Here is a 12,494-nt window from a genome sequence, read left to right as displayed (position 1 = left end):
ACACTGTATATTGTTTTGCTGCAGAGATCTTGTTGGTGAAGAAGATAACTTGGAAGTGGTTTTGACCAAAGCATTTCTGGAAGTAGATAAAGCGTTAGCAAGACACCTTCACTTCTCCCCAGATGGTACGTACTCTGTATTGACATGTGAAATGCCACTGTTTTTGGCCTTTTCTTGTTTTAGAGCATGTAGGGAAGCATATGTAAACTGATCGTGTTTTGAGTAAATGTGCAGATGTCAACTTCAGTTTGTCCTCCTGTGCCCACATACTAACATATTTTCAGCAAATGTATGTAATAGCTATCCCCTATAAATAAAATGAATGCCATCAGTTGTTAGTTTATACCTGTACTGCATTACTGACTGCTTTAGCTACAGCACCCATGTGTGCATCAGCTTAGTCTAATCCACAGAATGTATGGTGGTTAACTCTACGTTTGACTCCCTACACTGCTGTAGTTCAACGCCATTAAACCCCCTAGGCGGTGGAATGCAGGTGTTAGATGTGTTTCCTCTGTCCGTGCAATGATTGTAAGGCCCAGCCCTGGGTTCTGGTGCGTGCAATGTACAATTTTGCCCTTGTGTGTGTGCGTGTTATTCACGACAGCTATGGACCCAGCTAAAAGCCTCTAAGAGCTGAAGCTCAGCGGTACCTTTATGGAAGGCGGGGGGCTAGATTGGTCCAGCGGGTCCTTGCCTGGACTTCTGGAAGGTTCCACAACTTTCTCAACCTTTTTTTCTTCCTCTCTATCTCACGCTCTCTTTATCTTTACTATTTTGCTCAAATTTATTTTCTCCTCACATGCAGTGTTGGTAAACAGACACGTGGCTTGACCTGTAGTAGTACTGGTGTCCATATTAAAGTGTAGAGCTATTTGTAGCCTGCAGCAGGCCACATTTGATTTATAACACACATGGCCTTTCATTCTCCTTGATGAGTGTGCCAAGCTGGTACTGTGAGCCAAGATTGGAGATGCTCATCAGTTCTTGTTAATGGCTGTAATAATGAACATGATGTACATACCTCTCTTAAAGTGAATGTAGTAAAAACATCTCACATGTACACAGTACATTTTAAGTGGATATATGATATACATACATCTATTTTTAAGTGAATTTAATACTGTCATGATCTACTTAAATATTTTCTAAAAGTCTGTAGTTTTACACACACGGCTTCTTGAAACAGCCAGCTCCATAATGTAACCTTACTGTGAAATCTCTCCAGATGATCAAGTTTGGGCAGACAGGCACCCGGCAGTGGGCTAAATATATCTAGCTACTGTCCAGTTTCACTGTACCCCTTTGAACTCAGGCTGTTGGCCATCATGTCCTGCCTGAATGACCTTCGTAGTGCTCTCACACTCTCTGAGTCTGACAGAGGAATCTCCTGTCAGACTTCCAAAGAAGGCCCTGCATGCTCCCCTCTCTCTCTCTCTTCACTGCTCAAGTTCATATCCTGTTTTGGAAACAAGAACCCCCTCCCCTCCCCTCCCCAAGTCCTCCCTCTTGTCCTCATACTGTGGAGTAGAGTAGCTAGCATAAAATCAAGTGTGAGAGAATATGTATATTACTCTGTGTGTGTGTGTGTAGGAGAGTGTGTGCGTGGACTAGAGAACTCTTGAGTGTTTATGTAGCCCGTATTTGCATCAGTGTTTTGGAACAAAGTGCTTATCAAGAAACAGCCATCTCTGTGCATGTGTTTTTGAGCTTGTGAAGTGTGTGTGTGTGTGTGGGAATGGGGGTGGGGGTGTGTGCATGTGTAACCCTTCATATCTCTGGTACATTGCAGCGACGCTTCTGACGGCAGGCACCACAGCGACGGTGGCGTTGCTAAGGGATGGCATCGAGCTGGTGGTTGGCAGTGTGGGCGACAGCCGGGCAATGATGTGCCGAAAGGGCAAGGCCCTCAAGCTCACGGTGGACCACACGCCAGAAAGGAAGGACGAGAAGGAGAGGTGCATACACACACACACACTCAAATCACTCGCACGCACGCATGCACTGAAGAATGAGACATGCACATAGATCCAGTTCATATACTCATGCACGTATACACACATTTATATGTACACATACACACAAATTTATTTATTTACAAATGTATACGTACACACACACATTTATACATACACACACATTTATACATACACACACATTTATACGTATACACACAAACACACATATACACACATTTATATGTACACACATGCACTTATACGTACACACACACTTCTGTGTGGACTGAAGATATCCAGACAAAAGGACACGTGTAATAGAATCTACATTCAGTCACAGTTTAGGAGTTCTGAACTGTTCTGCTTCTTACTAACATATTATGTGATGCTTTCTGTCTGCTTCAGTAACATTATCACAAATATTCCCACTACCTTCCTTGTATCTTATCTCATGGTGAATGCAAACAGTATTTTAGTCCCATAGGTTACACATTTGGAGAATGGCCTTGAATGGTTGTGCGTACCGCTGTCCAGCCATCACCTTATCTGATGCACGCTTGTTTTGTTGATGTGTTCTCTCGCTCTGTCCCTGCAGGATCCGTAAGAGTGGTGGCTTTGTGACCTGGAACAGTCTGGGGCAGCCACACGTCAATGGCAGGCTGGCCATGACCCGCAGCATAGGCGACTTTGACCTCAAGAAGATGGGGGTCATCGCCGAGCCCGAGACCAAGCGCATTTCGGTGAGCAGGGCCCCTCTGTTCCATGGACTTTATGTTCGCCCAGTCCACTACCGGCTTCCATTTTTGTCATGCATGGGTACTTGCAGCAAGATGGCGACTTTAATAGTGATTTGTACCAGCATTCAAACAAACCGGATGTGATGTCAGTAATCATTCTAGGATGTTGTGCAGTGGTTCCCTTGGACAAATAAGAACAGCCAGAACCCTAATGCCTGGACTGAGATTAGAGGACATTACATGGGCTCTGCTGTGATGACTGTTCTGTCCCATTGTCTCACATGGATTAGTAGCTGAGCCCTAGTGGAGTGAGGTCCACTCCACTGACTGATGTAGTTATCACAGCGGCTGGGTTCCCATCCAGCTCACTCACACATTTTAACCACATTTATGAACGTTTGGCTGAACAAAATGTCCATCTGTCTGTGTTTCCATCCACTGTGTTAAGAGAACATAAATTAACATTCTCCTAATGAAGAGTATAAGTATATATACTCTTTTGATCCCGTGAGGGAAATTTGGTCTCTGCATTTATCCCAATCCGTGAATTAGTGAAACACACTCAGCACACAGTGAACACACAGTGAGGTGAAGCACACACTAATCCCGGCGCAGTGAGCTGCCTGCAACAACAGCGGCGCTCGGGGAGCAGTGAGGGGTTAGGTGCCTTGCTCAAGGGCACTTCAGCCGTGCCTACTGGTCGGGGTTCGAACCGGCAACCCTCCGGTTACAAGTCCGAAGCAGTAGGCCACGGCTGCCCTAAGAGGAGCAATGTTTATTGAAGCATGTAGTAAAATGAGACCAAATACAATTTCCTGGGAATCGAAAGTTAATCCACTCTGCCCAAGTCTGAATTTATTATTCAAATGGTCCAAATGCACATTAAAAGGTTGTTATTGAAACGCATGAATCAAATATATTGTGTTTTACATACGTACATGCATGTGTGTCTGCATGTTAGTCATGTGTTTTTGTCTGGTGTGCACCCGCTGGTTTGTGTGTGCACTTCTGTTCATTTGCTGTGTATCTGTCCACCAGCTGAATCACGTCCACGACTCCTTCCTCGCATTGACCACTGATGGCATCAACTTCATCATGAACAGTCAGGAGATCTGTGATGTCATCAACCAGTGTCATGACCCCAAAGAGGCAGCCCAGAGGATCTCTGAGCAGGTACACACCCCGTCATCCCTTAACGATTACACACTGTGATCACATACAGTGGGTAGCACAAGCCACAGATTAAACCCTAGCGCACTTGCTTAGATCTCCAGTGAGTTCAGATAATTTAGCCATTTATTGTTTTAGAATTTATTTGTCTGTTTCTTTTTCCTTTTTTGAATTAAGAAAAGTTATGAGCATTTAAAGAGATAGTTTGAAGCAAATTTTTATAGGAAACTAGAATTATACCTTATGTGATTTATACAGTTTGGACATTATACTGTATATTTGGTCATGGACAGATACCAGTAATTCTATCATGCTACCTTTTTGGACTGCTAGTTTTCAACCAAAAATTCCTTAGTGCCACATTAAGATTGTTAAGAGATCCTAAAAACATCTATGTATGCACTATCTAAAATAATGTTGTTACCTTCTGATGTTACCTACAATATGCATATGCAGTGTTTATTTTAGTTTGTTTCGTTTCCTTTTGGTGGTTCTGTCTGGTGGATTTGTGAAATGTCGGCGATTTGGCTTTTGTGACTTAGGAAGGAAGACCTTTGTACACAGAGACTATTCATATAGGCAGCTGAGTAGGTCATGTTACAGAAAAAAAGACATATACACTATATAGGTCAGTGTCATCTCGTCATGGACTGGCAGAAGGCTGGTGTCGGGTGATCATATATGTGTGTTTATGTGCATGTGACTGGGTGTTTTGTGTCAACTCACGTCGGAATCTGTCCTGGCAGGCAATTCAGTACGGATCAGAGGACAACAGCACAACCATTGTAGTGCCATTCGGCGCTTGGGGTAAACACCAGAACACCGACGCCAGCTACTCCTTCAGCCGAAACTTTGTGTCCAGTGGCCGCTGGGCTTAAGGTGGGGACCGAGATGTGATTGTGGGAGACGGAGAGGGCAGTAGCCGTCCTCCCAAAATGGGAGGCGTCCAGTGTGCAATATGTAGAGATCTAGATCCAATCTAAGAACCATGATCCAGCGCCTTAGAAATGTCACATGTTCTAACACATTGTCTAGTCTGGGACTGTGAGGAAAGGGCTCACAACTGAGTAAGATGCACTTATTAAAGGACACGTCCAATGCATCCAAAATGCTGCCACATCATTCGACTCCGAACTCTTCAGGGGGTTGTTGCAGTTCATGTATTTTTGCACAGATTTGTTTCCCAGTGAGTTGCCCATTGAAGGGTATAACTGATTTCCAGTAGAATGAGTATGATTTCTGACAATAAGGTTATTGTGAAGATGTAGAGAAAGCTTTTCTGGCCAGGATTAGGGACTGTTTCCTCTGGTCAGTTGTGGCTCACAGTGGGAATTGCAATTGCAAAATGATTTGCACTCTGTCGCCACCTACAGCCTTGTGCCTGTTCGTACAGCTAGATATTTGATATTGCATAAAGCTGCACGTGTTAGAAAATGTGCAATCCCTTTCCAACTGGGTCCAACTTTACTTTGGGCCAGAATGGAGTCGATTGGTGTGGCAGCCGCTTCACACGAGGGTCAGTATGCCCTCAGCAATTTGGAACTGTGGCTAATCATTCTCTATGCGAGGCAAACGTTGGCAGCACGCTAGTTATTAAGTTGCAAAGTACATTTGTCACTGAGATATAATTTTTCTGGTTCAAACAAACAAAAACATCCAGTTCAGTCCATGGCACTTCTGTCTCAGGTGCTCAAATAGTACTTGGGTGCGACGGTTTCGTTTTTTGATTTACACACTAAAATCAGCTGTTGGAGTTTGCACCTCAGCTACTCCTCATACTATATGGTTGTAATGATGGAGCAGCAGACCACCCCACTTTATTGCTGTCATTTGTGTATTAATTACCTCAGACTCAGTGACGACCGCATATCAGAAGTATGGTGAATGCTATTGAAAGGAAGATTCAATAGGTTTCTCTTTTGTGGCATTTTAAGCAGTCAACACGCTCAAAGCAACTGGTTTCATGTGTGTAATTCCTTGTGCTTCCTCATGTGGGCGCTCTCCTGTTTCCTGTAGTCGTCCTCATTCAACTGGATGACCAGTTTGTGTAGTACACAGTCATATAGAGAGAGAGGCAGCTGTAGTCTTTAGATATTGGAATGCATTAAGATCAAAGAGGTCTTGATGGCAGCTCTTACGGTGATTCATGTGAATGGCTACTCTGTGAAACAGAGAAAGCCCTTACTACACACACCATGCAGACTTAATCCAGAAAAGGAATCAGGATGTGAACAAAGCGATGTAAGTGATATGCACTGTTCTGGAAGTGTCCCCACCTTCTCAGTCTGATCAATAAAACCTTTTGGATTAGATAGACTGATCCACTTAACGTGTTCAGTATAGTTTCTGTGCTTTAGGTTTTGCAATTTTATGACTGTGTCAATAAAAGCAGTAAGCACGTAAATGGCACCAGCTTTCAGGGGGATTAGTTTGGTTTCATTTAGAAACTCGCTGAACAAGGAATCTATCTAGAATGGACAACTGAGGTTTGCATAGAATCTTTGGTTTAATTAACCAAACATGCCTGTCCTAAAGGTGTTTTTTCCCCACCCTTTCTTCAGTCCCTGAAAAAGTGCATTGTATGTAAATCTCGTCTTTTTTGTATAATAAGGTTTTTTATATATAATTATTTATATATTTTGATGTCCAGCTAAAATACTGTGGTTTGTAAAATGTATACTATTGTATAGTGGTTGCTCATTTGAAATGTTCAGGTTTGTGTGTGGACTATATGCAATTCTAGTGTTGAGTGAGCATATAGTAAAGAGCCTGCTGCTGTCATGGAGAGAGAGCTAACAGTGACGTGAGGAAGGAGGGGACAGTCACGGAGACGGAGTATGTCACTGTCTCTGATGGTGTTGATAGTGAACTCATGCAAGTTGGTTGAAATCTTTCTGTTTGGGCTTCAAAAATTACTGTTTGGGCTTCGAAGGTGAAGGTGTTGTATGACTTGGTTCTGCTTTATGTCTTCCCACATATATGCCTGTTTTGTTTCGTTTTTTTAACCAAGCAATATCTTCTAAACAAACTTGGTCTGAACTCTAGCTTTTGGATTTGTGGGTCTCTGTTGTACTGTGATATATTCTGGGCACAATCTCACAAACGTATCTGTCTTGTACCAAAATATGTGTATCAGATTGTTCCTCTGAATGTGAACTACCAGACGTGAATGTACAATGTGTTTGAAGGCCATAATTCAAGCCCTCCTGCCTACACCTGTGCTATTTCAAGACCCTCCTTACCTGATATTTTTCACTATATTTTACTATAATGCAACATGTATATCACCAACATTCAGTGCAATTGGTGAACGTCCCCATCCATGGTAATGGGGTGTGAATTGAGCTATTTTACTGATCTCAGAAGTAATTGAAATATTCTGCTGTACAGTATGTTTAACCATTAAGCCTTCCCAGGTACAATATACAGTTTGTTTCCATGCAATGTACATGTACTTAAAATCTTTGAATAAACTCCAAACAAGAAATGGGTTGTGTGTCCTTTGTCCAACTCTATAGTCAACTATTTGTGAATGGCCAACTATAACACATTTATTGTACCGGTTTCACCACATTGTGCAATTTACACCATCACGCTGCTTAGTTAGCAGCTTTTCTGAACAAGCAGTGCTTCTCATACTGTTTTAGTTGGAGTAAGTGAAATTGGATAAATAGAGGAAGGCTTTGTGACTTTATAAGGATTGCTGTGCTGGTCCTTTACTAAAGCATCTAAATGAAGCTCAAATGTTAAACCTATTTCAGTCATTTACAGCAGCTCTGCAGTCTGTGATGAAGTTCACATGCCTCTGTGGACTGGCAGCGGGATAGGAGGCAGGTGATTTTGGGACTTGCGGTTTTAATTTGGGACGTTTTGGGATTGGGGCCATTTGTGTGGTTTGTAATAATCAAATTTGCAAACTTCAGTGGTCATATTTTTTACCAAAGATTTACTAATGTAGGCTGCAGCTACACAACACCAAATGTGTACAGTGCAACCTATATTGTAACGTCTTAACTATTGTTGCTTCCACAAGATGGCGTAGTTATTACATCCCCAACAGCTTGCCACAATTACTGCACCTAGTGAGAACTTCTTTACCGCTTAATTAAAGTTATAAAATTATGTTTTTCTTTGTTCTTTAGAATTAATACTAACAACAAAATCACTTAACTGATTGGTTTGAGATAGGCTACAAAACATTGTTGATGACCAATAATAATAATAAAAAAAACCTTCTGATACTATGAAGGACGTTACACCTCTAGGCAAATAACTAAAAGGTATTTCATGATGCCAGTCGATTACCAAACTGAGCAGTGAAATCCTCTGAGTCGGGATGACATTCAATGTGGCAGGGGTCATTAACATTAACTATTCAAGTCATTCCTCTTTGGAGTAAGGTCTTCCCTTGATGTAATACGACTGGCAGATGTGAAGGAAGCACATTTGTATCGTTTTCAATAGAACAGCTTTAACACACACACAGCCAATTGTCCCGTTGAGACAGGTAGACTGCAGCTTTCATAAGCTGGTGTGGTAAACACACTGGTCTGCGTGTTATTAACCATTAACTAGGAGTGAATGAGAAATCAACAAGGCCACACATTTCATTAGCATGACTGCTCCTAATTGAAGAGCTTAAGCAACATCCTTTAAAAATGTGATATTTTGTAATTGATTTTAAGTCCACCTAAATAGCAAGTCATGCCCTCGTGTATAGACCTCAAATATAAGATTTACATCTTGAGTCAAAGCAAAAAACATAGTTTGATATCATCGGCTGACAATATATAGAGGTTACATCATCGGCTGACATTATGGAGGTTACCAAAACAGCAAAAAACTTGTTTCATAATGTAAACGTGTAACGTTATACAGCAAGTGTTTACTTAACTAGCCGCGTGAGTGTGTCACTGTTAATGTTCCGAATCCAAAGGAAGTCAAATTCCAAAACGTAGGTAGGCCTAAAGATTAGGTGTATTTCTTTGATATCGACTTGACTTTATTTCCATGCTATAAAATGGAAAACTATACCAACAATGGAGACTCACAATTCTGCACAAAATTCTGCACCCTTTACTCATTGCAGCCAAGAAAGGTACACCTCCACCACTCTTCATTCAGTGTCTTGCAATCAAACAGGGGTTTTAATTATTTGCCCTTCTTATATACCAGCAATTCTCTCTACAAAACTATTTGTTTAAGGTTCTTTCCATTTAAACCGAGGTATTGTAGAGGTATTGATCTGCCCTTTTTGCCTACGAGTTCTCTCATTTTAGTCATTGACATTGAGACATTGCTAAAGGTTATTTCAGAAAATCCCTTAATACACACATATGATAGACACATAAACAACATAGCCCACCACCTTGCTTTAAATATACTTGACATTGAGAACAATGCCCCATCTTTAAGGTGGAGATCCGTTTACTCTTCACAGTGACAAAAAAAAATGTCCAAGTCAGGGATGCCCAAACATTTGGATGCCACTGACTATTACAGTCTACTGGCCTATCCAAATTAAATGGCAGGCTGTGTTATATAATTGTGTATGCAGGACCGTTAAAAGTTAAACATATTCTAAAATACATTAGCCTACTTACAGTTTCGTCGTTCGTCGTTTTGGTGCATTTCTCGAATCATAATGAATATTTGCAGTTAGTACATTTCTCAAAACAATTAGTGCAAACTGCACCACAGAGTGGATAACCTAAGCGCGTATCTTGCTCAAAATGCTTAGTTTATGCCTCAAAAAAGCATATATGTATGCCAATAAAACGGTCAGAGCAATCAAAATGACAAGTCATGATGATGCCATTGGTTATGTCAAGATAGTCAAACTGTTTTGTCTTGTTGTCAGTATGACAGTTTACTCTGTAGGTATTTTCTAATTAACAATGCGCAAGGCAGCACTATTTTCTATTTCAAAACTACAAAGTTACACAGACATTATTGTGTGTAGAGGAGGCTGATTTCAAAAGCGTGGATATTCAAAGTTTTAACTGTTGACAGACATTGTGACTGTATAAAGAAAACTAAGGCTTTTACAGCATTGCACAAATGAAAAATGACCAATATACTGTAAAAAAAAAAAAAAAAAACTTTGTCAGAGCAGTGCACCACTGTAGCCTACATCTTACATCCTGATGCCGGTCTGTCAGATCACATGTATGCTAAACAGACTAGGCCTATGACAACTATGACAGCTAGTTCACATTTGCATGTAATGACACGCGATGAAATAAGGCCAATTTGTTTTAGGTAGGACTATTATAAGCAGAGAACCAGTGCATTTTGACCAACATGACATTACAGCAGACATTTCTACAAAATCAGTTGCATGCACGAAAACAGTGTTATTTGTTCAAAATGATGAGAAACTGCTTTAATGATGTGCACAAGTGATAAGATGATATAGAGTTTGAACAAACAGTTTTAAGATTTACCATTATGACCTGAGAGATGTGCCAAAGCAACTGAGAAAAACTGTAATACACTGTGGGCCAACATCTTTAACAAACGCCACATATGATTTTAAATATAATTTCACTGTATAGGCTACTCAAAAACAAACATTGGTTCCACCCAAATTGATTGCAATAACAGGCCTGAAGCAAAAATAATTAAATTATAGGCCTACATAAACTGTGGCAAATTGCAAGCAGGCTTCCTGAGGCTATATTGTCTTATTAGATTTAGAAATTAGAAATTAGATCTACACCATATAGCATTATATCGTAGCAGCCTAACTGGGGCTGTGGCACTGACGTCTTCATCCGATCATCTGAGGCGAATGTGTGCTCTGCCCACCTCCTCCCATCTCCGCATTCAATTCAAGAATTTCTGGAGTCTATATAAGCAACGCCTGGAATGGCACAAGTAACGCCACACAAGGACTCTCCGGAACAACTGCGAGGAAAAGTTTGCCCATACCTTAAAACTAATTTGCTCCAAGGAAGGTAAGACACGTATTTTTTTTGTTTGTTTGTGTCTGCAGCAGGCCAATTTCATCAGTCTGTGTCAAGCGCGCGTCTATATAGGCGGCTATTCATTGCTGAGTAGCCTACAAGAGGCATCACTGATACGGCAAGGTTATGTAGACGTATGCAGATTGCAGACGAGGTGATTCTTTTCAAAACATTACATTACATTACATTACATTACATTTGGCTGACGCATTTTTAGCCAAAGCGACTAACAACATGGTAAACAGTTTAAGTTTTAGAGCAATTCTCAACAATATTAGGACAATTTAAAAAACATTAGAGTACAGTAAGAATAAGTGCATCATCCATGCTGACTATCCAGTAATGAAGGGAACACTTCTTGTGATGGGACTTTTGTACCTTTAATTAGGCTACATGTGTGGAAATATATGTGCTACTGTCTCATTGAGTCACTCAGATAGTTTGATTGAGTCACTTTGCATTGCACGACACCCAAGATCAACCATTCTCCCCTTCGAGTCTCGCTACTCTCGACTCTGCAGTTTGGTCGCATGACATTGATTTCGGACCATCCCATAATTGAATACACGGAGATGTGGATGGTGAACAATGTAGCCAGTGTCTGCGTCTGCTCAGCTTGCACAGTAATAGTTACAATCATGGCTTTGAACTTCAGAAAGGTGGTAGCAGAGGATGAAGCACACTGGTTCACATAGACCACCTGTGCTCTTGACTGACACTGCTAATTGATCACGTGTTCCTGCTCAGACGTGAAAGACTGGCTTAATGTCCTTGAGGAATTTAGTTCTTTATTTCAAAATGGTCAGGCAATCAGTATTTTGGAGTTTCGGTCAGCCTCTATCCCCTCTGACCAAGAAGCATTTCTATTATAAGCATGCCTTACACTGATAGGCTATCATGAGGCCTCCCAGCTCACACACCCAGTTATATAACAATGTATATGTTTTGTAAGGTATGAGTATGCATGGTGAGGTAATCACACGTCCTCTTATATATACATGGCTGATATGTAATATAAGGCGCATGGCTAAGACAAAGTCAACATCAGAGACACAGTAGGGTGCATACCTCCACCAAGGCGCTGTTAGATAGATAGATACTTTATTGATCCCCAAGGGGAAATTCAAGATAAGGCACTGCTGGGATTCAAACCCAGGATCTCCTGTTTACTAGACAGGCGCTTTAACCAACTAAGCCACAGCGCCACTGACAAATTAATTATGTTAATTCAATATCAACACCCTATGTTAAATATACCAGCTTAGCTTAATCAAGGATCTTATCACATGTTTTCAGCCATGTGGGTTGTTTTTTTGTAAACTTGCCAACAAACAGACGCAGGTGAAAGCCTCTCCTGAGTCCTGGGGGAGGTATCAAAGAGAAGGAAATGTTTCTACAGTCAACTTGCTGTTTAATCTATTGGGTTTGCCCAAAGTTACTTTTTAAATGGGTGTTTGTATTGTCATTAATAGAGACCTTCCACATCTGTTACCCTTTCATTTTCTTTATTGATATGCACATATTAAACTAAAGTCATCACTTAAAGATAACTCAAGTACCTCCAGGGTTCAACAGGTCTTAGTGAACACAAATGTGATTCACAAGTACCACATAAGAACAGATTGGCACTACCTTCACACTGTTGCCTTGTCATCTGTAAC

At 41.1% G+C, this 12,494-nt stretch overlaps 1 protein-coding gene and 1 non-coding gene across 3 annotated transcripts in view; one reads left to right on the top strand and one right to left on the bottom strand.

The window, feature by feature from the left end:
• Positions 1 to 7,352, top strand: part of ppm1kb (protein phosphatase, Mg2+/Mn2+ dependent 1Kb) — a 75,334-nt gene extending 67,982 nt beyond the window's left edge. For both annotated transcript variants that reach the window (XM_076294947.1, XM_076294948.1), the window contains exons 3-7: positions 25 to 125; positions 1,793 to 1,958; positions 2,554 to 2,698; positions 3,734 to 3,868; positions 4,612 to 7,352. In XM_076294947.1, coding sequence (XP_076151062.1) covers positions 25 to 125; positions 1,793 to 1,958; positions 2,554 to 2,698; positions 3,734 to 3,868; positions 4,612 to 4,743 — 679 coding nt within the window. In that variant the 3' untranslated portion in view covers positions 4,744 to 7,352. The remainder of the gene's footprint in view (positions 1 to 24; positions 126 to 1,792; positions 1,959 to 2,553; positions 2,699 to 3,733; positions 3,869 to 4,611) is intronic.
• Positions 7,353 to 11,964: 4,612 nt separating this feature from the next.
• On the bottom strand, positions 11,965 to 12,038 carry trnat-agu (transfer RNA threonine (anticodon AGU)). Its single transcript has one exon. It is a non-coding gene; the product is annotated as a tRNA-Thr (tRNA).
• Between the last annotated feature and the right edge of the window lie 456 nt (positions 12,039 to 12,494).

The sequence above is a fragment of the Alosa pseudoharengus genome, unplaced genomic scaffold (assembly GCF_046254945.1).
Source record: "Alosa pseudoharengus isolate Yale_2024_CS ecotype anadromous, Long Island Sound unplaced genomic scaffold, YU_APseudo_1.1 YU_APseudo_1.1_scf_2, whole genome shotgun sequence".
In the NCBI taxonomy this organism is placed as follows: domain Eukaryota; kingdom Metazoa; phylum Chordata; class Actinopteri; order Clupeiformes; family Clupeidae; genus Alosa; species Alosa pseudoharengus.
The sequence above is the reverse complement of the archived record's forward strand: the minus strand, read 5'-3'. Positions and strand labels throughout refer to the sequence as shown.